The sequence below is a fragment of the Grus americana genome, chromosome 1 (genome assembly GCF_028858705.1).
Source record: "Grus americana isolate bGruAme1 chromosome 1, bGruAme1.mat, whole genome shotgun sequence".
NCBI lineage: Eukaryota > Metazoa > Chordata > Aves > Gruiformes > Gruidae > Grus > Grus americana.
The window spans coordinates 94,929,032-94,956,999 of NC_072852.1; the positions used below are offsets into that span (position 1 = coordinate 94,929,032).

The 27,968-nt window shown below is 41.0% G+C and overlaps 1 protein-coding gene across 1 annotated transcript; it reads left to right on the forward strand.

Annotated features, from left to right (window-relative positions):
• Positions 1-66: 66 nt before the first annotated feature.
• On the forward strand, positions 67-27,947 carry ADGRG7 (adhesion G protein-coupled receptor G7). The gene is given in 15 exon segments (XM_054812939.1): positions 67-176; positions 3,904-4,011; positions 7,186-7,317; positions 8,108-8,217; positions 11,813-11,971; positions 12,492-12,579; positions 12,893-13,015; positions 14,982-15,142; positions 16,609-16,758; positions 18,050-18,162; positions 19,935-20,299; positions 21,985-22,066; positions 23,062-23,223; positions 24,227-24,383; positions 25,624-27,947. Coding segments are annotated over 15 exon segments (2,244 nt in total). The 5' UTR covers position 67; the 3' UTR covers positions 25,849-27,947.
• The last annotated feature ends 21 nt before the right edge of the window (positions 27,948-27,968 follow it).

Here is a 27,968-nt window from a genome sequence, read left to right on the forward strand (position 1 = left end):
TTATCCATCACAAGGTTATGAACGCGTAATGTCATTTTATAGCAGAGCAGACAGTCTGCACCGCAACATGCCTTCATTCCACTGGGACAGAATATTGGTTGGAATTACCTGTTGCGTAGTTACCGTGACCCTTTGGGCACTGTGTATTTGGCAGCTTGTCCTCAGGTTTAAAATAGGTAAGAAATATAATTCTACCCCATTTGACCTCTATTTGAGCTCTTTGGGTTCTTTTCCTTTCCTTAAGTATTTAAACATGATTGCTGATAAATATTATTACATCCATGCTGTACGCTTCTTAGGTAGAAACATTTTTCTTCTTACACAGATGTATAAAGAAGTACCCCAAACTTTGCGTTCTGCTGTAAAACAGGATACGACAGCGAACAATCTCTGGAGGATTTTTCTTGTAACATATTTACACTGTCTGTGATTCCTCTGATAGGGCTTTGAGGAATGCCTTGAAGTTTTTTGACTCTTCTGGTAGAAATCTGCTTTATTTTTCAAAAGAAAAATAAGCTCTAGCTAGTCTAGTAAATTATGTTTTAAAGAAGAAATATGTAGCTTTACATATGTTTATATGTTTGCATGCATATAAGCAAAACATGCTGTATAGCACCTGTTCATGTTTTCATTACAACTTGCACTATAGAAAAAATTGTTGAAAGAATATCAGAGATATTGCTTTGCATGTTCTATACCTGAAAATCAGGTCAACGCACCCTCGTAAGACACTTCTGTGTGCAAACTTGGAGCAGAAAACTGGTCAGTGTTTCCTCTCAGCAAAATACTCACTATATTGACATGATACAAAATTATGCATGGACCTGTATTCCAAATGCATAGAAAGAATCAGATACTCCTGGCTGCTTGTCCAGCAGGGAGTCAGATATGATTGGAGACCAAGAAGCCTAGAGAAAAATTTTTATCAGGATACAATAAGTAAGTTATATTTACTTCAAGAGATTTATCAGATGTTTGTAGGGAGGGAACATACCCAAGCCCAAGAAATGGCACATAAGTAAACAGCAATTATTTAACATACATCAGTAATAATCTACCTTTGCTAATACCTTTGCCCAGTGCTTTGTTCGGCTTGATGGAAATAAACCCAGATGAGATGGGAGTTAACTCTCAGTGCAATTGGGAATATCTCAGCTTATGCCTAGGATTTACACAACTGCAGGCAAATGAGCTGCTAGGAATTGGATCTAAACTGCAGCTACTTTGGGGATGGAGAATACCTCCAGGCCCATCTGATGCATTGCTTGTTGTGTCTAGTGGTAGTGTTTCTCCTTTATTCAAACTTTAACCACAAGTATTAGCATTAACAGTTCCCATGATATTTGATTAAAACAACCCCAGCAGTTCATGATGACATAGTATTATGCAAGAATCTTTTAGTTGTAGTTTAAAAATATATACGGTCAAAATCAATGTGATTCTTGACATGATTAATGTCTGCAAAACTTAAAAGCCAAAGACAAATAAAAAGAAGATGTTTTCTGAATCTTAAAATAAAACCAGAACCCCTCGATTTTAAGCCAACGCCACAATTACTGGAGCATGATGAGTTTTACTGCATGTGGGGTAGACACGACTGCATTAGTCAGCTCAGGAATTCATATTTATGACATTGACACAGATTTCCCTCTGGAAAAAACCCCCACCACTTTACAATGGTACATGAGACCTTGAACAGTGGGCTAAGAAAGGTTACCAGGAAGCACTAAACAGAGCCACAGTTTTGACTAGCATTAACAGATCCCACGGATGTCACGTTGTCGTTATTACAGAGGGGCTCTTTTGGGGAAGGCAAAGGTAAGGCTGATGCCGTTTGCCTGCACCCGCTCTTTGCTGCATGGGCTGCGTGGCAGCTGCGTCTGCTCCTCCTGGGGCAAACTCCGGACTTTTCCCCCCCACAGCTTCGTGCTTTTCTGTCTTACTGCTTTAAAAGGAGTGTCAGCCCTGTTTTGCTTTTCACCTTTCCCTTCCCTTCCCCTCCTTTTGCAGCTTGTGACTAACAGTGCCAAAGCCAGACCCCGAGACCCCAGCCCACTGCTGCCCCAGCTGCTCCCCTGCCCTGCTCCTCACTCTGTGCGTCTGCAGGGCAGCGTCGCTCCCTCCTTGGTTTCAGGATGCTCTGCTCCAGACGACCCTGCTGTGTCACCTTCTGCCTGGCTGCTTTGGGCACGCGTTCACCAAACAAGATAGAGGCTTGGAGCTCTGCTGCAGGTTCCCCAGTATTTTGTGGGTTCCTAGGCTCCCAATCCAAAGCAAGTGTCTGAGCCCCGGTGTCACTCCTCTGCCGGATGGCCCCATGTGCCACTCGCAGGTGAGCCAACCAGGCAGCCAGCACCCCCAGATATAGCCAATCTCCGCAGCTGCTTAGCGTGGGCCACCCAGATCTCAATTGCTGGAGGAGTTTTCCTCTCCTTTCTGTAAGATTTCCAGTGGAGAGACAATGTATTTTGAAAAGCTGATGGCTAGCGGAGGCATTACCTAGTGACACATAGATGTTATTCCACTATCATCATAGACATCTGGCTGTAATGTAGCTGAGACAGCCTGAAACACAAATGCTAAATAGCAACAACATGAGCAAAAGCTGAGCGATGCGTGCCAAGAACAGAATTACCCCTGCCACGTGGCACATCCCCTATAGTTTGCAATAATCTTCCAGTTATATGAATCCCATTAAGGAGTAAGAAGTTAGGCAATCTTTATAGTTCAGTGAGAACATTAGAAATATACAATAGCACATGTGTTCCTGACAGCTCTGTTTACTTTTGAATTTTCTGGCTTTACTCTATTTGTCAGCATCTCAAAACACAGGCACTAAAATGTCAGATCAGATGGCAGTCCTCCAGTTTTCTGCATTATTTCAAGGCATACAGTGCATCCAGTGCACAGGTGCACAATTTCCACCATGAACCTTATGGGAAGGGATTGCAACTCCATCCTTCACTGAGGGACCGGGTGAGATTGACTGTGAGGAAGCCTTGGTCCATGGGGATCTCCCAGGTCTTGGGCCCATCTTGCAGAGCCTGAGGTCTATCAATCCCTTCCCTGTTGCAATTTCTGCTGCAGAATACTCCTTCCCATTCAATATTTGCCAGTCTCTTTTTTAAGAAACCTTAACATTTTCAGAGCTTGCCAAAAGCAGCCAATACCACGGTATATTCAGAAATGTCTAAGATCTGCAGTTTCTCTGCTATTGCTTATGCTGTGCTTTTTTGTCTCCTGAAGCTGCAGCAGCCTGTGCAATGACCACTTCAAACAAACCCCACTATTTCTGCCAAAAGACAGAATAAAAATCGGCCCCTATCCTGGAGTATGGATAAAGGCTACGGCTGAGACTGGGGCAGGGTTTTTATCTGCTTTATCTTATAATGCCTGTCTTAAATCAGAGTATCTGTCTGATTCTTGGATGTGTGGCTATCCACGTCCTTGTTACCATTCTGAGTCCCTCAGCACTGGGAATCTGTGGCCCTTGATTTGCCTTCTTGCTCCTGTGAAATCCTGCAGAAGTAATTTGGGCTTTTCATGGGTTCAACGGCTCGAGCTTTTGGCAGCCTGGTGGCTCACACCAGCACTCCGGCTCCTCCAGCAGCCGCACAAAACTGTTTCCACCTACGTCGTTGCGGGAATGCAAATTCATGTTTGAAAGCTTTCACCCCACATTCACGCCACTGGTTTTAGAGGCAAGGAGGGACCAGTGACTGGTACATGGGCAAGACTGTGCGTCACATACATTTTTAGTTGAATATTTTTTAGTTGAAGCTTCAAATAAATCATGTTTGTTTCTTCCCTTTATCAGATTAGATAGATACATGTTTTTACATATGCATTAAAGGATAATGAAAATATAATGGCTATATATATCTTGATTCTTTACTTACACAGACACTACAGAATCCGTGGTACCTCCATGCTTCTGCCTCAATGGTGGCGTCTGTCGGGATGGAGTGTGCGTGTGCCCAGAAGAGTGGGTGGGATCTCTGTGTGAGATAGGTCAGTACAAGCCAGGCAGCGTGGGCAGCTGGCATCATTTCTGGGAAACCCTCTGCTTTGGGAGGCCCCTGGTCTTCCCCACCCGCCGAGACCTGCTCAGCAGGGTCGGATCCGCAAACAGTGACATGGCTCTTCTTGCGAGGTGAGGCGACATCATTCACCCCCTTCTGTCACTCTTCCAAATGAGTAATATATCTGGGGAAGATATTACAGTTTTCAACAGTCTGTGGCCTGTTTCTAGCCAGTTTGGCTTTTGTTTAAATTCCTCTGTTTGAAGATCACAGTGACGTGAAAATCTGATTCATACCTCAGTGGCCAGTATTGCCGTGTCTGGATCTGCCAGTGTTTAAGGGACACCATCCAGCTCAGCACCCTGCAGGACAATGCCTGTCCCCAGCTCCTGCTGCCACAGGCACTGGGTTTGGATGAGTCAAACTTCCCACGCCTGGCATAGCGCTGGCCCAGCTGATTCCATTTCAGGCCCCTCTACCGCAGGACGGCATCTCTGCGCTGCCGTAACTGGAGCAGGTGTTGCCGACCGATGCTGGGAGGGTGCCGGCTCACCGAGCCGCAGAATCTCCAGAGCTGGTAGGATCCCCAGCTCACGCTTTCCAAGCCAACAAGCCACTCTGTGGCCAGCGTGACGCATGGATACGCCGTCATGTGTCAGCTGCACCTTTGTCAAATGAACTCACGTGTTTGGCCACAAGGATGTCGAAAGATTTGCAGCTTATCCAGGAATATATTCTTGGTGAAGACTGCTAGGTAGATGGAAACTTCAGGTCTCCCATGTAATTTCCCTTACAACAGGATGGGCAGCACATCCAACAGACGATGACAGATTGAATGGATTCATGATGAATTGGAACATTTGGGCAAAATGTTTCAGAGAAGTTGGCTTAAATAAAATAAACATAGCTGGGATTTCAGCACTGGAAACAAACCATTATGATGAGTCTGTAATTCCCTATGTTCACTCCTCTGGTATTTTGTATTTGATTTATTGTGAATTGCCTTAAAGAACAGATTTTAATAACTGTAGTTATTAAAATACATGAGGTAAGCATGTTTGGACAGGCATCATTAACTTGAAAGAATAACAAGCATTATTGCATTTAGAAAATCTGAATTTTACTCAGTTTTCCTGAGGAACATTTATACTGCCCATCTGTCTGTTGTTCCACCTTCCTGGCAACTTTAACATGCCGACCAGTTTCAACTAAATTCACTAGATGTCTGCAGGTCTTAAAGGTCTTGAGATCCTTTGAGTTTTGCACATATCACTAGTTGGGTACAGAAGACTGAGCCTGTAAATACCTCACTGAGAAAAAGGCAAGGAGACTTATGCTGGCAGCGAGGAGGTGGGGGCCACATGGCCAGTCAATCCAGTCTAGCCAGTAAGATGCATACCTCTAAACTACCCATGACATTTGTCTCCTCCCCACCAGCTAGCAAAATAAAGATGTAGATTTTACGTATTGGGAATCTAAAGATAGATGGAGGACACAGAGATGGCAGAGGGCTAGGGCATGATGGGGCATAAAGAGTGTGGGAACACAGTGCCAAAGGTGTTGGGGAAGCTGGAAGCGCAGTCGGGTGGTGGAGGTATAGAGGATATGATCTGATCAACTGCCAGCAGGAGAGAGCAGGGCATATAGAGCAGACAACTTTTGTAAACCAATATTACTTTTGTTCCAATGGTGATGGAAAACTTCCACTTGGCTCATATTTAATTCCCTTTGTACATTATGTCATGGTTACTTTCCTTCAGAGATCATGACAAAGGGCCTGGTTTTCTTCCTACTTGTGGTTGATTTGTTTGGTTTTTAAATTCTGGAGCAATGCTACTGAAGTCAGAATATTTGCAATAATGTGAGATTTGCATCAGTGGGGAAAAAAAAGCACCAAACAATTTTATTTCAGATGGAGTCTCTTTTGTAAGCCCAAACCCAAGTAGTATAGATATGTATATAAAACACTTTCAGATCAAGGCTTGTATAAGTAGAAAGATAAAAAATAAAACTTGGAATAGGTACTCACGTTTCCCAGTGAGGATGTGGAGCCTCTGTTTGCCCTAGATGCCCTCCAGAGGTTCCTGCTACCTCACATTTTTTGAGATACCTCACCCTGCTAATCACCTCCTGGCAAGCAAGGTTCAGGTATGGTGCTATAAGGCAGACCTAATCTTTGCAGAGTCATGCGTCCTTATTTGTTCATAACCGTTTCTGTAGAAGGAAAGTATCATTGTGTCATGGGAAACTGAGACCCTATGGAAAATAAGACCCACATAAAGTTATGTGACTTGGCAAGGAAGCCCGTGCCAGAACACGGAGAACACTCCAGGTCTCCCGAGCCCCCCCATCAGGACCCTGACCATAAGTGTGCTTGTTTGACTCAGTCCTGCTAATGGGACGCAGTCAGCTGAAATGTGGTCTGAATTAGCAAAAGTTAGCAAAAACAGGATGTTGCAAGTCCTAAGACCAAGCCTGTGTCCTGCAGTATTTTTTTCATGTGTTCGCAGCATTGCAAGGTGAATTTGTGTTCAGTTATAGCAGTGTGGTATGACGTGAGAAGGCAATAGGCCGCCAGACTGGGTCAGGCCACGGGTGCACTGAGCTCATCATCCTGCCTTTAGACGTAGCCAGTACCAGGTGCTTAGACTAGGTGTGGGGTTTGGGGCGGCCCCCCTGTCCCATTCCAGCAGGCAGTAGGGCAGCGACTTCCTGGGCCAGAAGCCGCATCCAACCCATCATGGTTGAGAGTCACCAAAGGACCGTCCCCCATTAATTGTCCAAACCCCGCTTGAAGCAAATGTGTATTTTTGCTCCCTGCTGTATTCTGTGGCATTAGGTTACCAAATCTGATTTCTGCCTGGGTAACAAGACTCTGGCAGTGAAGCTTTATAACCTTTTAAAAAATTTCTAGGACTAAGAAAGTGAAAATAGGAGACATGGCAAAAAGTATGAGCTTTTAGGGTTTCAGTGACTTCATAAGTATCACTTGTAGCAGCTCAGCAGCTTGGGTTTAGACAAGATTTTACCCAGCTGCTTTTATTTCCTTTAGGGCAAAAGAATCAATGAGCTTCTACTGTCTCAATACTATTTTATTTTTGAAAATTGGTCCTTGTACTAAAAATATTTGATCTGGATATATTTTTTTTTTCCTTCTGTGCAGTTAATTTCTGTGAAGCCAGTACTTGCACAGTGAACATTTCTGAATGCATTATAAAAAACCTTACTTTTGAACAGATTATAGTGGGTAAATATGGCAACTCCAAAGAAAAATGTGAACCTGATACTGTGAATGGTACGTGTTTCTTTCCTTTCACTTCTACTTCCCAAAAGTAAACGTAAAGTTTGTGAAAGATGTCGGATTATTAGAGCAGATGAGAGGTCAGTGTTTGAAGCCAGAACAGCACAGCTCAGGCAGCAGGAGTGCAAACCTTTCCACACAGCTTTCTACCCCAAATGCAGAGAATTTAAGGTATGTGCGCCGAGTTGTATCTGTGCCTGTCTGGGACTGGGCTGAGAGTCAGTTAATATCTGCTCCTGAACAACCTTTTGACGGAAAAATAATCTATTTATACTGCACGGTTTAGCATTAGGATTCAGGATGCTTTACATCAACTGTGGTTCCATGATCTGTCTCAGCTTTCAGAGACCTTGTAGAGGAGTAAGTGTTGCACAGCTGCTCCACGTGCCCTTTGCATTTCCTTCATGACATGATCTATGTTTTTCAGGACGTGATGAAAAGTCTTTCTGATAGCTCAGTGCTGATGCCTGTGCCTCCCGTTAAAGAGATGTGCTTCTGCAGCTCTAGCATAACTAAATCTATCGGAATTCGGCATGAATAATGTCAGCTACTCTGGCAGGATTGTGTATATGAGTATAAAACACATTTTCTAAAAAGAATAACCAGTCAAGTAATTGATGGTCACTTGTAACACTGAAAGACAAATATTTCACGTGCAAACAGAAAATAACACTGGATAGGGTGTTGCATCCATGGTACAGGTTTAATTCCCAATGAGGTCACGTGCACGTGAGTGAGTGCTTCTGTACTAAATGCGTATCTTTCTGCTTTTACAAAATTACACGCAACACTTGAATAGCAATCTGGATGTGCTCCAGAGAAGGGAGAACTCCTACTTTAAAGCCCTCCAAAATTCTGAATTGTAATGAAAATCTGGAGTCCCTAGCATCACAGGTAATCTTAAATTACTATTTAAACAGTATCTGAGTTTCTGCATCATCCCAAGGGAGAAAAAAAAAAAGTGATTGGAAATTGAGGCAGGAAATATATATGTGTTACATTTCATAAAACTTTGCAGAAAGTGAACAAACAATGAAAGCCTTTCTCAGTGGCATTCTTGGCATGTGCCTTCTTTGGAAATGGCCTGAATTTCCAGCAGTGATTATTTTCTTTTGTTTGGTTTTGCCTGAACACAGCATCCCATTTCATATTTCTTAACTGACCTGCAGTGAGACAGTGAAAGGGATTTGGAGAAGACTGGCATGAGGGAACGAAGTGATGCTGACACTGACATGTTAGGAAGGATTAAGGGCAAAGCTTTTCCATTCAGACCTGTGATCAGCTAAACATGGACAAAACACTTCTGTCTATCAAGAATTCAAATTCAAACTCTCTTGTATGAATGGCTAACTCTTCCTGATAAAATCCATAAACCCCTAAGCCTTACTTTAAGGCTCGGCTCTGCCATAGGTACAAAACATGGAGAGCTGAATATGACTAACCACATGACAGACAGTGACTGCTTCTCTTCTGCTTCTGCTCTTTGTTTCCTTATCACTAGTCCCAATTGAAAAAGAGAGAAAGAAAGAGAGAAAGAAAGAGAGAGAGAGAGAAGGAAGGAAGGAAGGAAGGAAGGAAGGAAGGAAGGAAGGAAGGGAGGGAGGAAGGGAGGGAGAGAGAGAGAGAGAAAGAAAGAAAGAAAGAAAGAAAGAAAGAAAGAAAGAAAGAAAGAAAGAAAGAAAGAAAGAAAGAAAGAAAGAAAGAAAGAAGAAACCAGCTACAGTCCTTTTAAATCAGAGAAGTCCCTTTCATCATGCATTTTCACTCAACTATTGTACCTTCAACCCAATGCTTCACCTGCCTGGATCTTTTCATGGGTGTGTTGGGTTTGTGTGGCAGGGTTTTGGTAGCGGGGGGGCTACAGGGGTGGCTTCTGTGAGAAGCTGCTAGAAGCTCCCCCTGTGTCTGACAGAGCCAATGCCAGCCGGCTCTAAGACGGGCCCGCCGCTGGCCAAGGCCAAGCCAATCAGCGCCTCTGTGATAACATATTTAAGAAGAAGAAAAACACTTAGAGAGAGAGAGCTTTTGCAGCCGGAGAGAGGAGTGAGAAGATGTAAGAAACTCTGCAGACACCAAGGTCAGTGCAGATGGAGGGGGAGGAGGTGCTCCAGGCACCGGAGCAGAGATCCCCCTGCAGCCCGTGGTGAAGGCCATGGTGAAGCAGGCTGTCCCCCTGCAGCCCATGGAGGAAGGATGAGGGGGTGTAGCGATTCCACCTGCAGCCCGTGGAGGACCCCACGCCGGAGCAGGTGGAGGCACCTGAAGGAGGCTGCGGCCCGTGGGAAGCCCACGCTGGAGCAAGTTCCAGGCCGGACCGGTGGACCCGTGAAGAGGGGAGCCCACGCCAGGGCAGGTTTGCTGGCAGGACTTGTGACCCCGTGGGGGACCCCACGCTGGAGCAGTTTGCTCCTGAAGGTCTGCACCCCGTGAGAGGGACTCCATGCTGGAGCAGGGGAATGATGAGAGGAATCCTCCCCCTGAGGATGAAGAAGTGGCAGAAACACCGTGAGATGAACTGACCGTAACCCCCACTCCCCGTCCCCCTGTGCCGCTGAGGGGGGGAAGGTTGAAGCTGGGAGTGAAGTTGAGCCCCGGAAGATGGGAGGGGTGGGGGGAAGTGTTTTAAGAGTTGATTTTATTTTCTCATTCCTCTACTCTGTTTTGCCTAGTAATAAATTAGATGAATTCCCTCTCTAAGTTTGGTCTGTTTTGCCTGTGACAATAATTAGTGAGTGATCTCTCCCTGTCCTTATCTCGACCTACAAGCATTTCGTTATGCCTTTTCTCCCCTGTTTAGTGAATGAGGGGAGTGAGAGAGCGGCTCTGGTGGGCACCTGGCCCCCAGCCAGGCTCAACCCGCCACAATGGGAAACCCTTGAGCTCAACATTATATTCTCCCACAGCCTTCACTAAATGGTTCAAATGTCAAATCTTCTCTAATGTTATATATAGTATTAGTAGTAGCTATTTCTAATGCTAACAAGATACAACATAATGTTGCAACATAAGGTTATTCTGCTGCCATTACTAATAGGGGGTTTTGTGACGAGTTGTGATGTCATGCTGCCATCTAGTGAGCCCAGGGCAGCTCGGGGTGCAAGGGTGAAGCTAGGAAATAGGAGGAAGAGGAGGACGTGTTCATGCTTGTGATCCAGAGCCCAGGTTTAAAAGGATCTTATTCCTTTTAAATACAAATGTCTACTTTGAATACAAGGTCATGCTAAAAGTCAGAGGTCAGAATAGTGAGAATAGGCGTTCACCATGTACTGTTTGTTCATGGTGCATATGTAGATGTTTTCAAGTCAAATAATATCATCTCCAGTAACTATAAATGCAAATGTTCTTCCTCCCTATGCAATACATTCACCTGTCTTTCCTATCATTCCTTTTTAAACACTTCAAAGCTGCATGATTGAATTAATCTTGATTTTGATAGCTTCCCAACATAAACAATTTGAGAACAATTCAGTTATTGAAGCTATTCATTTAAGCTATTCATTGACTGGATTAGAAAAGGGATGACTTGATACACTATTTAGTTGGTCTCCATAGCCTACAAAGGAAATTCTCCTGATGATAAGCAGACTTTCCGTCTCTTTAAGTCTTACTGTTACCTAGCTAGCCTCCATAAAACATACAGCTAATGCTTCACCTTTTTGTGTGTGTTTAGACTCTTAAGATACTATGGACATTTACGATCTACTCATTAAGTGCTAACTGACTCTAATTGGACCACACCAGTGCTTCTAGCAACAACTACTAGTATCTCCAGCACCAGAATATTTTCTTTGTTTTTTCTACATTTATTCCAAGTGACACTACATACAATGTACTGAAGTGAGGATAATGTTTTTGGTGCAGGTTATGAGCACTGCATTGAGAAGCACGATTATTCTGGATGACATTTCTCAGGTTCCTCTGATGGCTTTTCAAAAAATCCCATTCTGGTTATTTAAGGAAGAGTGAAAGGTGTACAGAAGTTTATAAACTCAGAAGCTCAATGACCTTGTCAAGATAAAGGGGATGGCCTGCTGCTCTCTACAGCTGCTTCATGGCAAGGTGTGGAGAACGATGGGGCCAGGCTCTTCTTCGAGGTTTGCAGTTTTGGGATGAGTGGTCACGGAGACAAATGGCAACATGGGAAATTATAATTAGATAATAGAATATTTTTCCCCTTGATGCTGGCCAAACACAAGCAGGTTTCTGAGGGAGGTTGTGGATATTCAAAGTGAGCCCCTGAGCAGCCTGGTCTCAGCTGGCCCTGCCGGGCTAGGGGACCTCCAGGGCTCCCTTCCAACCCAAGCTACTCCCTGAGTCCATGAAATCATCCTCTAGGGAGAATTTGCAAATGCTGCATACCTGACATGAACGTAAACAATTTACACCACCAATTACTTGTATATTTTGATTTTATGTGAGACTGTTACAAAAGTGGTGACTCTTTTTCCTTTTCTCATTTTCGTTCTCTTGAATGCCATTCTCCTAACAGGTTGAAGCTGTGGACTCCAGCAATGTTTCAGCTATTGCAAGTAACACCCAAATCCTCACCTCCATGCCAGACCAAGTGACCACACAGAACATCTCTGCTGCTGCTGCGAACATCGCAGTGCAGATTCTGAAAAAGCCAAATGTTTCAGAGGACTCTCAGGTGAGACTTAAGACTAAAGTAAGACTTTTTTTGGCTTGGTATTTGGGATATCGATTCTGTCCTCCCGCCATCAGCAGAAGGAACACTATCCTTCCTCTTAACTGTATGTAACACCACAACCAAATGCGTTCATTTTGCCATTTAGCAGCGTTATTTAGCAGTGTCCTCGAGTGCATACTTGTGGAATCGCTGCTGGGTCAGTTCTCAGAGCGGAGTGTAAATTTGGTTCTTATCAGCTGTTTAGGCTTGCATATATCTGAAAGTCTAATACGAGCATCATTTGATATTTAAGTTAATCATTTAATCCTTACTGTCTAAATTAATAAAAGTGTGGTATTTATGAACCTATTGGTGCAAAGCCTGTGTTCTCTCAAACGGCATCCTGTACTTTGTTTACTCTGCTGTGTGTACTTTCAAGCAATGCTTATTAAGTGTTCTTACCTTGCCCATCCACTATGTAGCACACGGGGTGATTTATTTCAATTGCATTTGAATATTGCCTTTTTTCTGCTTGTGTCAGGCATCTGTGGCAATAATGGCTACCGTGAGTCAGCTCTTGGATGCCAATGAAACAGAATTCAACCACAATAATCTTGTCAATGTTACAACAAGGGAACTATAGCTTTTGCCATTTTTTTTTAGATGTAGTAAACTGCATTTTCCTTTCTGTTTCAGGATGAAAGTGGTTCATGGATGAGTCAAAACATTTTAAGTGTTCAAATCCAATATGCAATTTCACTGATTCAGTAGATTTATACAAACATAAACAATTTTGGGTGGATTTTTCTGCTTAGGAGAAAGGATGAGGATAGGGAATGAGGAGCAGTTCCCACTGAGAACCAAATCAGAGAGGAAGCTCAGAAACTGAGCCTGTAGCTGTATATTAATAATGGTAACTTTTATCCCACTTATTATTTCAATGCAGCCTCATGAAAACAATGGAGGAATTTTCGTTGACTGGCAACATCTCACAGCCCAACGTTGCAATCCAGTCAGCTCCACTGAAATTAAACTCCTCTACGATTCTCTTTTCAGCAAAGAGAGGTAAGTCTGTGCGTGTTGTTGGATTTACCTGGACGAGGCAGTATGTACCATAAATCCTACTGCATCCACTGCTAATTTTTGCAGATAAAGCACTGGGATATTACCAGTCAACAAAACTAGAAATACAGGAAAATGTCCCTGGGCTTATTGGTGACCTCAGTACTGAAGTTCAGATACTGTTCCACATTATAAATAACAGTAAGTTCTTTCTCCTATTGAAAACTGCACCTGGGAAAACTTTGAATGAGTATTAACTAAAAATCTTTGGAAACACCCCCCCCCCCCCCCCTTAGCCAATATAAACAACTACATGTTGTTTTTCATGCATGCTGATGCCATACAGTGGTACACGAAATGCACATGTCAAATGAGCTGGATGATCTTACTTATAGGTTAATGCACATGTACATGTAATGGCCAGAATGCTTTCAGTGTTTGGGACTTTTTCATTTGTTTTGTTTTCTAAAATGGAGAATGTAATGAATCTTTGACTATACCTCTACAGACATCAAGATCAAGAGCTAGTACATACATACCTTGCCTGAAATCCAAAGACATCAACCGTTTCAACTAAAATTACTACTACTGTCAGGAGTCAGCCAGGATATACACATCCTCACACCTACATACTGGGATAGTCTTTAATGGCACGGTCACACGGGACTTTTCCAGATGTCCATTACTTGGATTCTGCAGTGCTCGGAGGATAAATTGGTGTCACCCAGGAGAAAAAAAAAAAAAAAAAAGAAAAAGTTTATAGTTCTTCTGCTTCATTCGCTGCAGGAGCTGGTGGGTGTGGGGGAGCTGAGCTTTGAACACGTGCATTTCTATGACATGCTAAAAATCACAAGAGTTTCAGACAGGGCACAGAAAACCAGCAGACTCGTGCTCAGTTTCTCTGTATAGTGACAGTAACACTAAGACATCACAGCGCCAGAGTATAATGAAGGTGAAGCTTGTGAAGTGCTTAGACATCATAATGCTGAACATCATTGGTATACAAGCCCACAGGGAAATGAATAATTCAGTCCTCTCACCAGGGTTAGAAAAGACTCGAAGAGATAAATCAGGCTGCCCCACACATCCAGCAATGACAATAAAAACTCCACTGAATAGCTCATTAACTGGTCACTGTCCTTTCTGTTCGCTGTTTCAGACAACGATCCTGTGGAGAAACAGTGTGATCATGTAAATAAAGCTTTTATCATAATACCTGCATATCATAATACTTCCCTCAAGAGAGCTAGATTGAATGCATAGCTTGTCTTTAAAAAAAATCAATTTCTTCAATATTAAGTGCACAATTGTGACTTTTTGTAGATAAAATTACATTAGTCTCTCTTGATGATCAAATCAGAGAGAGATCAAATCAGTCTCTCTTGATCTTAAATGAAAAGTATAAAATCAAGAACAAAATCTGTTATATATACCAGGATTTTTGCTTCCTCACTTAAGTAATCATTAAGACTAGCGATTTAAATCACTTAGATGAAATCTCTCTAATTTGGTAGAAGGGTGCAAAAGAAGCAGAGTCCAAAAGTTGGATCTGAAGGCAAAAGTCCAGCCATCCTCTTTTATTCTCTGACTTCTTACTAAATGTAAATGTCCCTTGTGTTACTCTTTCTTATTTAGTGTTATTAAAAGCCTGGCCATTTGGAGTGTGTGTATGTATTGGGATTTAGGATATTATTTTCCTTGTTACCAATATTTTTCCCCAGAAATGACATTAAGAGTAGGGTAATAATTATTTTCACACTCCACCTCAGCAAAAATTGAAGATGACTCCCTTGAGATTCATGAGAAGAGAAGCTCTTCTCTACTTCTTAAATGGATTCTAAATAAATATCTAAACAAAAATCTGCTGTAAATACTGGATGTGTAAAACAGCATAGCATAGGCTTCTTCAAAGGCACCAGCTTCTCTGATGTCTGCTACCCATACCTACTTTTCTTTTTGCCTCGTGAAGGTTCATCAGACAATGGAAGAGTTGGCTTTGTCCTGTATCAAAATTACAAACTCTTCCAGTCAAGGATTTATCAGAGTCGCAGTAGTTTCTCTAAACAAATCATCTCCGGCAACATTGACAGTAGAATAACCAGCGGTGCTGAAATAGCCTTCAGTCCCAAGGTAAGCCTCCGTAAGAAATGCCATGTTCAGTTTGACCCAGAGGTTGCCCTTGCCCTACTACCTGTCTTCAGGACTTACGGAAAGAGATTCAAGAGGGAGGCTTTTTTTGGCTTACTGCCTTGACTTCTGGCAATTAGGAGTTGAGAGGGTTTTGCGGATGTATAGGTGACATAAGCAAAGGGTATTTAGATAACATGGCATAGGAAACATTTTTCAACTTTTGTATTTAACACCGTGTTACTGAATCAGTACTGCTAAACTAGGATGTCTGCAAGCAAAACTGTATTCCATACAAAATTATAGGTATACCAGAATGGATTTGTCCTAGGGTAAATTAGTCCTAAATCAAGAATGAAAAAAGCCAGGTCCCTGGAGGACAATTTTTCTTTCCAGAAGACTATCAACATTTCTGAAAACAAAAAAAAGTCAACATGACTGGCATAGCCCAATACACCTACCAACAGTGTTCATTTTTCATACTATCTTTTAACTCCTGTTTTCAGTTAAAATCATTGTGTGTTTTGTTTTGACTTCCTCCCCCCAGGGAACCGATTCCAGATGTTACTGGTTTCTTGCAGGAAATGTTCTATGTGAGTGCCCACTTGCCCAAATAACCGAATTTTTAGATAACGTACTCATGTTTAGCATGGTTTCTCCAGAAAACAGTAGTTGGCTGCTTCTTACAATTTTTAACAACAAAGGTTTTAAGCTCAAATACATGCATATGATAGGTCAGTAATCATCATCATGGATCCATACAGACAAGTAATCTGGGAAACACATATCATTTTTAAGGAAATCATTGAAATAAACTTATAATTGATTTTTTTACTCCTACTTTTTTTTTACTCCTACTTTTATTCCTCATTTTTAATTGAACTACCTAGTACTGCGAATAGTTGCTTTCACTACTTATTTGCACTTCAAGTTGCTTGTTGCTTATTAAAAAGCAATTCTACCTGAAGTACCCTGCAGAAGTATGTTGTCTGAAAATGACTGCATGCAGTTTGACGTATGACTGCACAAGCACTGTCGTGCTGCAGGAGGGGAGGAGATGGTTCACTGCATTTATCGTTGTTTGCTTCCTGTTACAGTGTGGATTCAGCTCCGGTTGGCGGTAATTTAATGCTACTAATATCTGAAAGCTGTTGTTTGGCTTACACAGAAGTCATTTGGCAGTTGTTTAATGCCTAGTCAATGTGCATCTGTACCATAATTACCCGAATAATTCACAGAAATGGGTAATTTCATTGGCAATCTTGACTGAGAAAGGCACACAAAGTAAGTTCAAAATGCCAAATTATGCTGTTATTGATACTGTTCATAGAGTTTACTGGAAACCTCGTAAATCCCTTAGTAGCTGTCAGCTCCCCTTTCAGAGGATAATTGTCAGTACATGCAATTTTTGGTGCATATCTGTTGATGTTTCTGTAGCCACTTTTTCTCCTCGCAATCCCAATCCATAGTACAACACATCCGAACTGCAGCTGCGTGATCATGCCTGTGTCTTTTGGGACTACACTGTCAACGACTGGAGCACCACCGGCTGTGCAAAAGGAAGAGACCCGTTCTTGAGATGCAGGTGTCATCACACCACTAATTTTGCTGTCCTGATGGTAGGGCATTGTCCTTTCTTGAACGGGAAGTTTGGGTTTGTTTTTTTCATTTCTTCGGTTGTTTTCGACTGTAAGGCCACCGTGCCAATGTAAGGGCGTAGGCGCGCTGAGCTAGAAGGCGCAGGAGTTTAAGACGTCCCCACGTACTTGTTTCTGACCTGTGGCAGAGCTGGCAAATTGGGAGCTGTCCCCAGGCTGCTGGAAAGCCAAACGTATTGGCGAGTCCTGGCTTTCTCTGAGACAAACAGCGGCTGTGCCCACCTGCCTGTGCGCCCCCGCAGCAGGGAAGGGCTGGTGCAAGTCATTCGCCTTGCTCTGTTGTCGTAGCCTCCAGCTCTGCACCTCCATTGCCGCAGCCGGTTGTTACATCAGTGCGTGCCTAACGCCCGCAGCGCCCCAAGACGAACAGTAGAGCAGCTTGGGATCGGGGCTAGCTGTGGCACTGCCTTCTGCTGGGTACGTAACTCAAAAGTACTTAGCATTAACTACTTCCTTTGCTCATATGTTTATAAAAAGCAATCTCTCTGTCAATATTAAGCCTGCTACCACTAAGTTTCATATATTGCCCTCTTGTACTAACAAGCCTATTTAGGAATGACTGACATTTTTTATTCTTCCAGTATTTGTTCCAGCTTCTCTAAACAAAACACTCCCTGGGTAAAATCATATATCTGTGATCACTGACTTCAGCAGTGCCAGGATTTCAGAGTTTCTTCTTACTCTGTCTTCACAGAACAGCATTTCCATATCTGTAATATTTACTTGTTTCTGTATTTCCCTGTATCTTATGCATGTCTTTATTGTGCAAAATGACTATATGCTAGAGAAGATTCCCATCCGTTTATGCAAAGACAACAGGATTTTCTGTTTCACTGAACACATTTACATTTACTTGATGCTTTATTGTCACTATACAAAGAAAGACTGGCTTTGATTTGTAATTCTTCGTAGCATCTTATCTTAGACCTTATCCTCAGAAGCCAAAATTCAGAATGCACATCAGTACGAAAAGTTAAAGCTACTTTTTCCAGTCTGCGTCCCCTTGCATTTTTCATGAATGCTTTAATGTACTATGTTGCTAAATATTTGATTGACACTGTTAATTCTCTTTTTGGAGTTCTTCACAAGCTTCTCTAGTTTTGAGGTCCAGAATCATTTTGTGTGATCTGAAAATTTTGGTAGTGGCTAGCAACAGTCATAACTTCACTAAAACATTTTTGTTTCTATGTGCAACTAGAAACATAAATTTTAGAAAAAAATTATCTCATTACTGATACAATCTGGTTTTTAGGCCTTTCAGATTAAATATATATATGCAAAGCCTTTGGAATATATTTCTAACATTGGTGTTGGATTGTCCGTGGCTGGTCTGGTCATTACCATTTTGTTTCAAATATTCACTAGGTAAGAGTGAAGAGATAAAACTGCAAGTATTTTATGCTGTTACAGTATTTTGCTCTGTGTATAGTTTGAGTAGCCAATTTAGAACATATTGCAATATTATTGATCAGCAAATAATACTAAAAAAAGAAAAAAGAGCTAATCATGTAGCATAGCTTGGGAAGTAAGTGTGGCTTATCGGTTAAAGTGAAGACACGAGATGTCTCAGCCATGCCACTCACCTAGATGAAACTTTAACTTTTGTGTTAATGTTAATCTTTTAATGTAGGAGATACATGTATGATTACTATTCAATAAATCCACTTTCAAAAATGTGAGCTTTGAAAAGAAATGATATAACAGAGTATGGACAAGCCCAGCATAGGAAAAGGCCAAGCCTTTAGCAGGAAACACTGGGCATGGCCACTGACAAGAAAAATCTTTCCATGGCTTTGACAGACATCTCACCAGCTATAAGATAACAAAGCAGGCAGTATGTGCTACTGCGGATCAAGTCAAGGGTTGATCCTTTTACCAGGGGCTCCCATCACCATGTCTAATCTCCGGGTAATGTCCTGGAGTGACATTTGTCCCATCTACACGGGGTAAGGGCGGTCTGCCATTTCTGTTGCATTTCATGTCCCCCGCTGCCTCGCTGACGTCTCCATTACTGCCCTGGCCAGGCAGTTGGCAATACAGACCCAACACTGTGTTATTGCTGCACTGGTCCATGCTACAAGTTGAGGTGTTTAGTTCGTTGCTCTCACTTAATACTAGGCTTTAAAAATGTATAACAGTATTCCACCACCAGCATGACCCCCTTTTTATTTTCCTGTGTGCCCTGTACCTTGGTATTACAATGTCTAATCAGTTATCTTTCTTCTAGCCAGTTACCAATATGCCTGTTATGTTGGTGCCTTAGTTTAAGGCTAGTCATTTCAGCCCGCTGCCCTATCACTTAGACTTTTAGCATTCATGTAGAAGCATACATGTTGTTCCTCAGGTTCTCTTCTTGCTATCCTGTTTAAATGTTACTGTGCTTTCTGTTGCCTGTTTGATAATTTCCATACTCTATTGTCTTCTGTTTACAAAATGTCTGTAAAGAACAGATGATTTCAAAGCACCGTGATTATACGGCAGTGTAGTTTATGTACACTGCTTGTGCTACAGTTTTATTGTGAGTGACTTAATTCAAAGCAAACTTCCTTGATGGATGTGGCTGTGATTAATGGTGTCATGTGATTCCCCCTTGAACGAGGAGCAAAGTCATGCCAACAGAGTTGCAGTTACGCAGATGAATGCATGTTTCTCATCCTGCTTGCACTAATGTAGATTTGGAGCAATTCCATCAAGGTCAATGTATTTAAGATTGCAGGAGCTTCCAGACTCTGCCTTTTAAATGCATTTATAAGACCATTTGGAAGTGGAGATTTATTATTCCCTTGTACCTTGAAGAGTGTTTAGAAATACTCGTCTCATGCTATTTCACCTCTTAACACTGAAGAAAAGGATTCTAAAAAGAAAAATGCATACCAACGGCTGTTGGGAAAGGCCCAGTCCTAAAAGGTGCTGGGTGTTCTCTATTCTAGTTGAAATCGGACAAAACTGATGGTTGGTAAGTTGTCTGAGAGTAATGACGGTGTAGAATTCTGCAAACAAGCTATTGCTTTGGTTTCTCTCTGTATTAAAGACTGCACACTCTAGCTTGCTTTTAATATCAATTGAAATGAGGAAATATTTTATATTTTTTCTTATTTAGCTCTACTTTTTTCTCCTAAATGTATTCCTACCAATAGGAAAACTTGAAAGTCATCTGTAACATGGATGTTAGTGAGTCTCTGTTTCTCTATGCTCATTTTTAACATCATCTTCATCTCTGGAATTGAAAACCAAAATGCCAGGAATAACAGCAGTGATACCACCAGCCACTACCAGCTATACCTTCTGTATGATACCGCCAGTAACACCTTACTCACATCTGACATGTTAGATCCTCCCGCAGACTCCTGGTGTATAGCCATGGCTGTCCTACTGCACTATTTTTTGCTGGTGACATTTATGTGGACAGCACTCAATTCTGCACAGTTGTACTTACTGCTGCTTAGAGCCACGAAGTCCCTGCCTGGACACTTCCTCATAACCATGTCAGTAATCGGATGGGGTAAGATTTAAAGTCGTATATATGGCAACTCTTACCAAAGTATCAGTACATAGTACATTCAGGGAGAGTTGTAAAGATAGGAGATCATTAGAGAGCAATTATAATCAGTGTCTCTCTGGTTTAGCACAATGCAATTTAATAAATAATCTCCTGTTACTGCTCACACTACTCAGACTACTGAGCTTGCTTTCATTGTCCTGATACGACATTGAAACTGAAAGCTTGTTCACTGGCACAGCAACATGGGTCTGTTGTGTGTGGGAAAAATTTTCATGGCAATCAAGGCATTCAACAATCTGTTTCTGTCAACTAAGTATAAAATCTTTCAGACACAGTGATTACAAATATGGACTCAAATTCTTCGTTTAGACATCTCTGAGATTCCTCATGACCTCAGCCTGAGCCTTGCAAGCAAGGAGTGACTGACGTTATTTGTTACATATTATTTATTAATAAGCAAAGAACACATTCTTAAGTCAGTACAGCAGTTAGCATCAACACTGCAAGCTGAAAGGCAAGTACAGCAGTTAGCAGAAACACTGCAAGACAGATGCCCACTAGGTAAAGTAAAAATCTCAGCCTCCTTCAACAAAGTCTTCTAATACAGTGTACAGGAATACCTCCCTTTTACACGTTATGTAGCCAGCTTGTGTGGTGGGTTGTTTCTGGTGGCATCTACCAAGCAGTTTTAGATCCTGATTGTTTCAGTTATGTTTTGTATTTGGGTGGAGGTAGATGCAATTCCTCTAAAACTTTTAGAATTTGGACTGCATGTGCAAGTCAGAAAATGTTCAGCAAAAACTGCTCGGCTACACATCACTGTGCCCCATGTATATTCACATGATAGCACAGCATTAGGTTCTTCACTGTGTCCTGTGACTAGTTACACATGTCCAAAATAGCATCATTCTGACTCATTGCTTTTCAGATCTACTTTGAGAGCACAGCAAATATGTTGCAGTCTGGAATATCTCTACTAGGGCTGAAGGAAGAACAGACTTTTAAGAAGCAAGTTTATTTCCCAGATACAAACTTGTGTGGGAGGCTCCTTCCCATGAGATGTACTGCTTAGCAAACAGGTAGGCAGGAGACATAGAATCATAGAATCATAGAATGGTTTGGGTTGGAAGGGACCTTAAAGGTCATCTAGTTCCAACCCCCCTGCCATGGGCAGGGACACCCTCCACTAGACATGGAAGAGAGGAAGCGAAGCAAAGGCATGGAGGAGGCAAACCCATACTGCCATGCTTCTTGGAGGGCAAAAGTTACGCTCTGCATCAAGCTGGTATGAAATGTAATGGTGCTTGGTGCAGAATTTTCTTAAATTAGTTTCTCACTGCTGACGAGAGGGTAGGATTGCACAGCTGTGATGAGGGAGTCAGCTACAGCACAGGAAGGAGTTTGCTCTGTCACCATTGGCGTTGTCTCTGGAAGCTGTGTTGAAGCTCTTTTATGGTAAAAATCAGCAAGTCATGGACATGAGCTGTCCTCAGAAAAATAGTGCTCACAACCCTTAGTCCTGCTTTTTCTTTAGGTTACAGAAAACCCACTTAGCTTAGCGCAAGGCAGATGAAACAGAGTTCTTAAAATCTATGGATTTTAGGAGGCAAGAAGCTATTTCTGTGGAAGGGAGGTATGTCTATGCAACCAAACGTTAAATTGCTAATGTCTCTCCTATTAATTAGGAATCCCTGCTTTAGTAATTGCAATAACACTTGGAGCTACTTACAGAGAAGGAAAAGCTTTAAACTACCAACAGGAAGAATTCTAAGTTCATGTATTATTACAACATTCACTATCCCCCACCTTTTGTGATGGCTTAATATTAATACAATTCTACATTTATTGTTGGTATACTATTTTGCATATCTAAGTACTTAAAAGAAAACAAAACTCTTCATTAAAGCTAAATATTCACTGTAAGAAATTGCAGTTTTTCCTCACTAAGTATTTAGGGTACTGGATTCGTATCTGCCTTGAATCCTCCTCCTTCAAACAGAAGCTGTAGACACTCTTAGCCAAATTAAAATTCAAGACCTTCATTTAAGTGAGTAACTGCATTTAAGTGCCTAAACTTAATCCTCCCATTTATTTAAAATCTTTCTGGGCAACATAACTACATCCCTATTTACCCCATGGGTTTGGTATTGGTATTCATTTGAGTGCCCGCACACCAAAGCAGGCTATCAGGCTTACAATGTACCTTGGTGATAGTGGGCGATACAGAACAAAGGTAGACTTCTTTCAGAAATGTAAACATAAACCCCCTTCCACATGGTGGCAATCTTAAGATACTCATTTAGGGAGTGTTGACTTCTGACTTGAGATTATTTGGCAATGAAAACAAAGAGGTAAAGATTATTGCCTGATAAGCCTGTCCTCCTGAAGCTGCCCCTGGTTTTGTTTCAACCTTTGTCCATTAGGTCTCCCCTACTACTCTTTAGCTCTATTATAATAAATACTCTAAAGATAAACTTGCATATGGTGGGCATATATCTATTTGGTCAGCTATATTGCACCTAATTATATTTCTCTATGCAGTTTGTTTGATAAATCATTTTGCATTCCCCAGAGAAAGTGAAGCGTGATTGAAAGCCCTCAGTTCTCAAGGAATGGTTGCCTTTCAGAGATAGGTTAACAAGACCTAGAAAACCCTACAAAGTCTTTCAGGATGAAACATGAAATATAATTTTGTTCCATTTTGGTATTCTGAATAATGTGTCTAACAAATCTTTTGAAACGGCTTCTCTTTATATTAAAAGTTGCTGGCTTGCAGCACTGGATCAAAATCAGAATTTCAGTGTGCAAAAGTCCATGTTGTGGTCATTCCTTTTGCCAGTAGCACTCATACTCTTGTTCAACATCATCATCTTCATGAAGATCAACGTCTCTGTGATATGGAAGAAGAATGAGAATTTGACAAGGTGAGATGGAATAGGACGCCTCAGATCTTTCAGCAAATGTATTCCTCGGTCTCTTGTCACCAGCTCAGACTTTTGTGTCACAAACTCAGATTTTTGACAAAATCTTTTGTTTTAAAGAAATGGATACTTAAATCAGTCAGACAATGAATTCCATTATTGTGATGGGTCAGACTTTCTTCAAGTGCATATCAATGAACACATTTCAGGCTTTTGCCCCCTTTTTTTTTGTTGCAGCGTCACTCGACTTCAATGAAAGTTATCCCCGACTTAAATCCATGTAAGTGAGAGCAGAGCTGGGTCCAAACAAATGAGAATTATGAATTTCTTAGTACATCTGAACATCAGGCCAGTTCTCTAACAGCTTTGAAGCAGATTTACTTGCTCGGTTTTACATCAACACTCCACGTATTGTCAAAGGCTGAGTATCACAAACTCTGCAGTGTACATTGTATTATTTAAAAGGGGATTGCTTTAATTTTTGTTAATCCCACAGAACTGATCTGTTCAACAAAACTTTGTAGCATTTATTCATTCCTTTTATGTACAATTTTCATGGCTGGAGCAAACAAAATACCTTATCTCTGACTCCCCTCAGCCTTGACAGAAACTGGATATCCAAACTTCACTGGCAGCTTATTCTTATACTGAAAATTAAGCACATTTGGATTGAAGTTATAAGCATTCTAAAAAGCTTATAATAGTTAATATGCCAATTTCAAATGCTTCTTGCTGCCTTGGTAAACCTCACTTTTTTGTTAAAGAAAGATATATCCAAGCAACATACTCCAAACACAGATTATTGTGATAAACTTGGTTAGATTTCTTTTCCCGGGTTTCTTCTCTGGATGATACACCAAACAAATATAGGGAGGTGTATGTTCCCAACTCACCTGAATAACACATCTTTGCAATATAGGCCTGAATAAATAGAAAGTTTAAAGCTCAAAACGATATTAAATGGTACAGAGAAATATTTAATAGCTTTTTGTGTGTGTGTTTCTAGGAATAAAAAGGATTCATTTATGAAAAAGATGATTGGCACTATCACTATAGTGGTAGTGCTTGGAATCACCTGGACGATAGGCTACCTCATGTTAATAAGTCATGAAGAAACAAGTCTTGTTTTCAGCTATTTGTTCTGCATTTTGAATGCTACCCAGGTAAAGTATTTAGCAATTCTGAGACTAATAATCGAGATAATGAAAAAAAAAAAAACAACCCGGCTTTATTTCTAGCTTGGTATAGCCTGGAAACTTCTTGGAAAACAGTTATAGGGATTCAGAATTTTTGTTCAGAAAGGGATGCTATCCTTCTGATCTGTCACTCATAAAATTCTTCCCATTGTGCAAATCAAGGTGGGCATTTAATTCAAGGTCACCACAGAAAAGACCTTCGTGTCTGAGAGGCTTTTCTTGTACCAAATCATATATAAAATTATATTCAGAATGAATATCAGGAAAAAACTTCTGCATCAGCTACGGGAAAGAGTCCCGGGGAAGTAACTAGAGCTTCATGGCTTCAGACCTTTCCTTTGACAATGATCCTGGATAAAAACCTCAGGCAAGCGCCTGTCTCTTGTTCCCCCATGGCCCTGCTGGATTCTTGGGTTTATACTCATATAGGGCATGCGAAGTATGAAGTACTTAGAGTAATGGATCCTTCATTATTACACTGAGTATTTTCTACAAAACAGCCAATTGGAAATGTGAAAATCCCCCATCCCCAAATATTAAGCTGTTTACTATCAGTTTGATCTACTGAAAACTGAGAGCCTGTACACCAGTGGGGATCAGATCTGCAAACTCTTTGTGCAAAAAGTCCTGAAGTGATTATTACTACACTGATGGGTGGATTATATCTGTGATTTAAAACTGAAATAATGAACAGGGAACAGACATCCATTTATTTTAAACCATGAGCCTTTAGGTTTTTGTTTGTTTTTTTTTTTTGTTTTGCTTTGTTTTTTTTTTAACTAAGGATACTCCTGAGTAATCCTTGAAATGAGAATTTAGAAGAACAGGTATAGAAAATTTGAAGTCCTGCTTCCCTCTGTGTGTGTCTGATGGAAATGCTGATAGGGCACACCAGCCACATTTAATGCTTACGGCATGCTCAAGCGGGTCTTAACTTCATCCTATCTAGGAGAGAGTAATAATACAATCCTGAGACAGGCTAGCTAAGCCATTACAATGTGCAAATGAAGCAACTATAGTTGCAAATCCCTAGTTACATGGAATAATTTTCCTATCAGAAATACTTTTTGTATTTCAAAGTATTAATGTCATTTTTAGTGGCTACTGAAAATTGTTTTGTGGTTGTTCTTCAAGTCAAATAATATTGACTAATCTTTTCTGGTTTTATCAGCAAATTATTAACTCCACACTTTCATCTATCCTACAGGGACTTCAGATTTGTATTCTCTATACTTTCAGATCACCAATCTTCAAGAACGAAGTTTCTGAAGTGTTTCCTGTTTTCTGGCTGCGAGAGGTACCGCAGTATCTGCATTCAAAAACTTACTATGTTTCAAAATCACAGCCTGCAAAACATTCACAGGAAACTTTCAGATCAACTCAGACTTTTTCAGAGAATATTTTCTTGTCTACCTTCCCTAACTGGAGTTAGAAACATGTAAATATGTGAAACATAATCCTGCATTTTTCATGGTTTATGTAGATCTCACAGGTATCTTGCATGATGGACATACTACTCGAGCTGCAGGTAGCTTGGAATAGATCATAAGCCAAGACCACCAGAAGTCAAAAGTAGGACCACAGGCTAGCAAGGCTGTACGATTGTTAAGCAGCAATGAAGTGCTAGATCATCTTGATATTATTTGTACTGTGTGACACTGAGGAAGGTCTTTGAAAGGATTTGACATTATTATAGTTTTGTATTACAGTACAGATGTATGGAAGTTGCTCTATTCATGCCCTTCTCATTTTTCAGGCCTGTTGAACATGTTTACTTAGCCTCTGCACTGTAGCTCTCCTCTCCCTTTTGTAAGAATAATTTCAATTTAATTGGAAACCAAAAGGTAAATCAACAAACAGCACAGTTCTTACTGGCTCTGGGTCCAAATTCTACTTACTACTTCTATAATATGTTGGCTTGGTCTTTACAGAAGAAGTTGTGGATGCCCCGTCCCTGGAAGTGTTCAAGGCCAGGTTGGACGGGGCTTTGGGCAACCTGGTCTAGTGGAGGGTGTCCCTGCCCATGGCAGGGGGGTTGGGACTAGGTGATCTTTGAGGTCCCTTCCAGCCCAAACCATTCTATGATTCTAAGAAAATCTGTATCTTAGAATGGTCTTTTAAATTTCTCAGCTAAAACTTCTTTAATATAAATGGTAATTAGACAAAATATTCTGTTTTCATATGAGAAAATGAAAAAAAAAAAGTTAGATGCTTGAAGAAACAGGCTAGGAAAGAAATTCTTTATACATATGTAACATAGGTCCTATTCACACGACCCCAGCTTTAGCCTGTGATAGGAAGCATTTCCTCTTTTGGAGGCAGGTGGGTGTTGCCAGAATAGCAGCTGGAGTGCTTCAGCTAGCATCCTGCTCTGAACTGACTTTGTCTCTCTGTCCTTTGACTTTATGGGCAGCTTGGAAGAGGGGCCCTTGACCTAAGCATTAAGAGTTTGGTTTCTAAACTTTGGCTGTAAGTAAATATACATCCTCCCCCTTCTCCATCCACCTTTTATTAAATTATTCATTATGAAAAGGTTAAAAGCAATGTCAAAGGGACAGGGGAGAAGAGTTTCTGGATGTTTAAGTGAGGTATAAGGGAAAAGGAGAGTACCTTGATGGAAGGAAGTGTATGGCGGCTTGAACACAATGGGTGTGTGAAGTGCAAGCCGCTTTCATTTTTTCTGAAAATCAGTGTGGTGTGTTTTGAAACTTCCAAGCTGCTTGAAATAAGGTCACAGGCATGATTCAGCATGTGATGGCTGAATATTTGGGCATCATACATGAGACTTTCTGACTATCTTCACAGAATCATTTCAGCAGTCCTGAAAAGTTCTCCATGTCTTAGAAATCCATGCTCTATCAAGCAGAAAATAAGTGCTCTCTAGCATTGATAAGTCTTCAGAAAGAGCAGTCACATCAGTTCATCGCCAGTGCTCCAGAAAAGGCAGAGGTCATTAAAAGTTACCTAGGAAGGTGATTCATACTGTTTTTTGGAACAAGAAGTTTATGTTTCCATTGGCATCTGTTTTTTTATTTGTAAATCAAATGCATAATACCTGCTTTTGTCAATACCTTCAATTTCATTGAAGAAAGAGTATTTTAGAAATTATAGTGTGGTTTAGGAAGGATGATATTTGATTGTGTAGTAAAACACAGCTAGGCACTGTGAGGATGGCTCCTTCAATGAATGATAATATTTTGTAGTCTGTGATATTTTTCCCCACAAACAAGAATATTCTCTAAAGCACATCCCATTTAATTTTGAACACAGATCTGTTAAAAAACTAATAAATATGCCTCCATATTATACCAAAAACAAACAAAAAAACCCCAAAGAAAAATTTGAAGTATTGAATTGGAAAAGTGTTGACTTTTTAAACATCCTGTATCTAAGTATTTCAGATGTTAATAAAATGCTGTTATAGCCAACACTGAGCATGTCTCACCTAACACAAAACATTTTCAGCATAAAACTCCCATAATTTTTTACATTTTATGGCTTTTTTTTTCATTCAGGGAATCTTAATTTCAAAAATGGAACAAAGCAAAATAA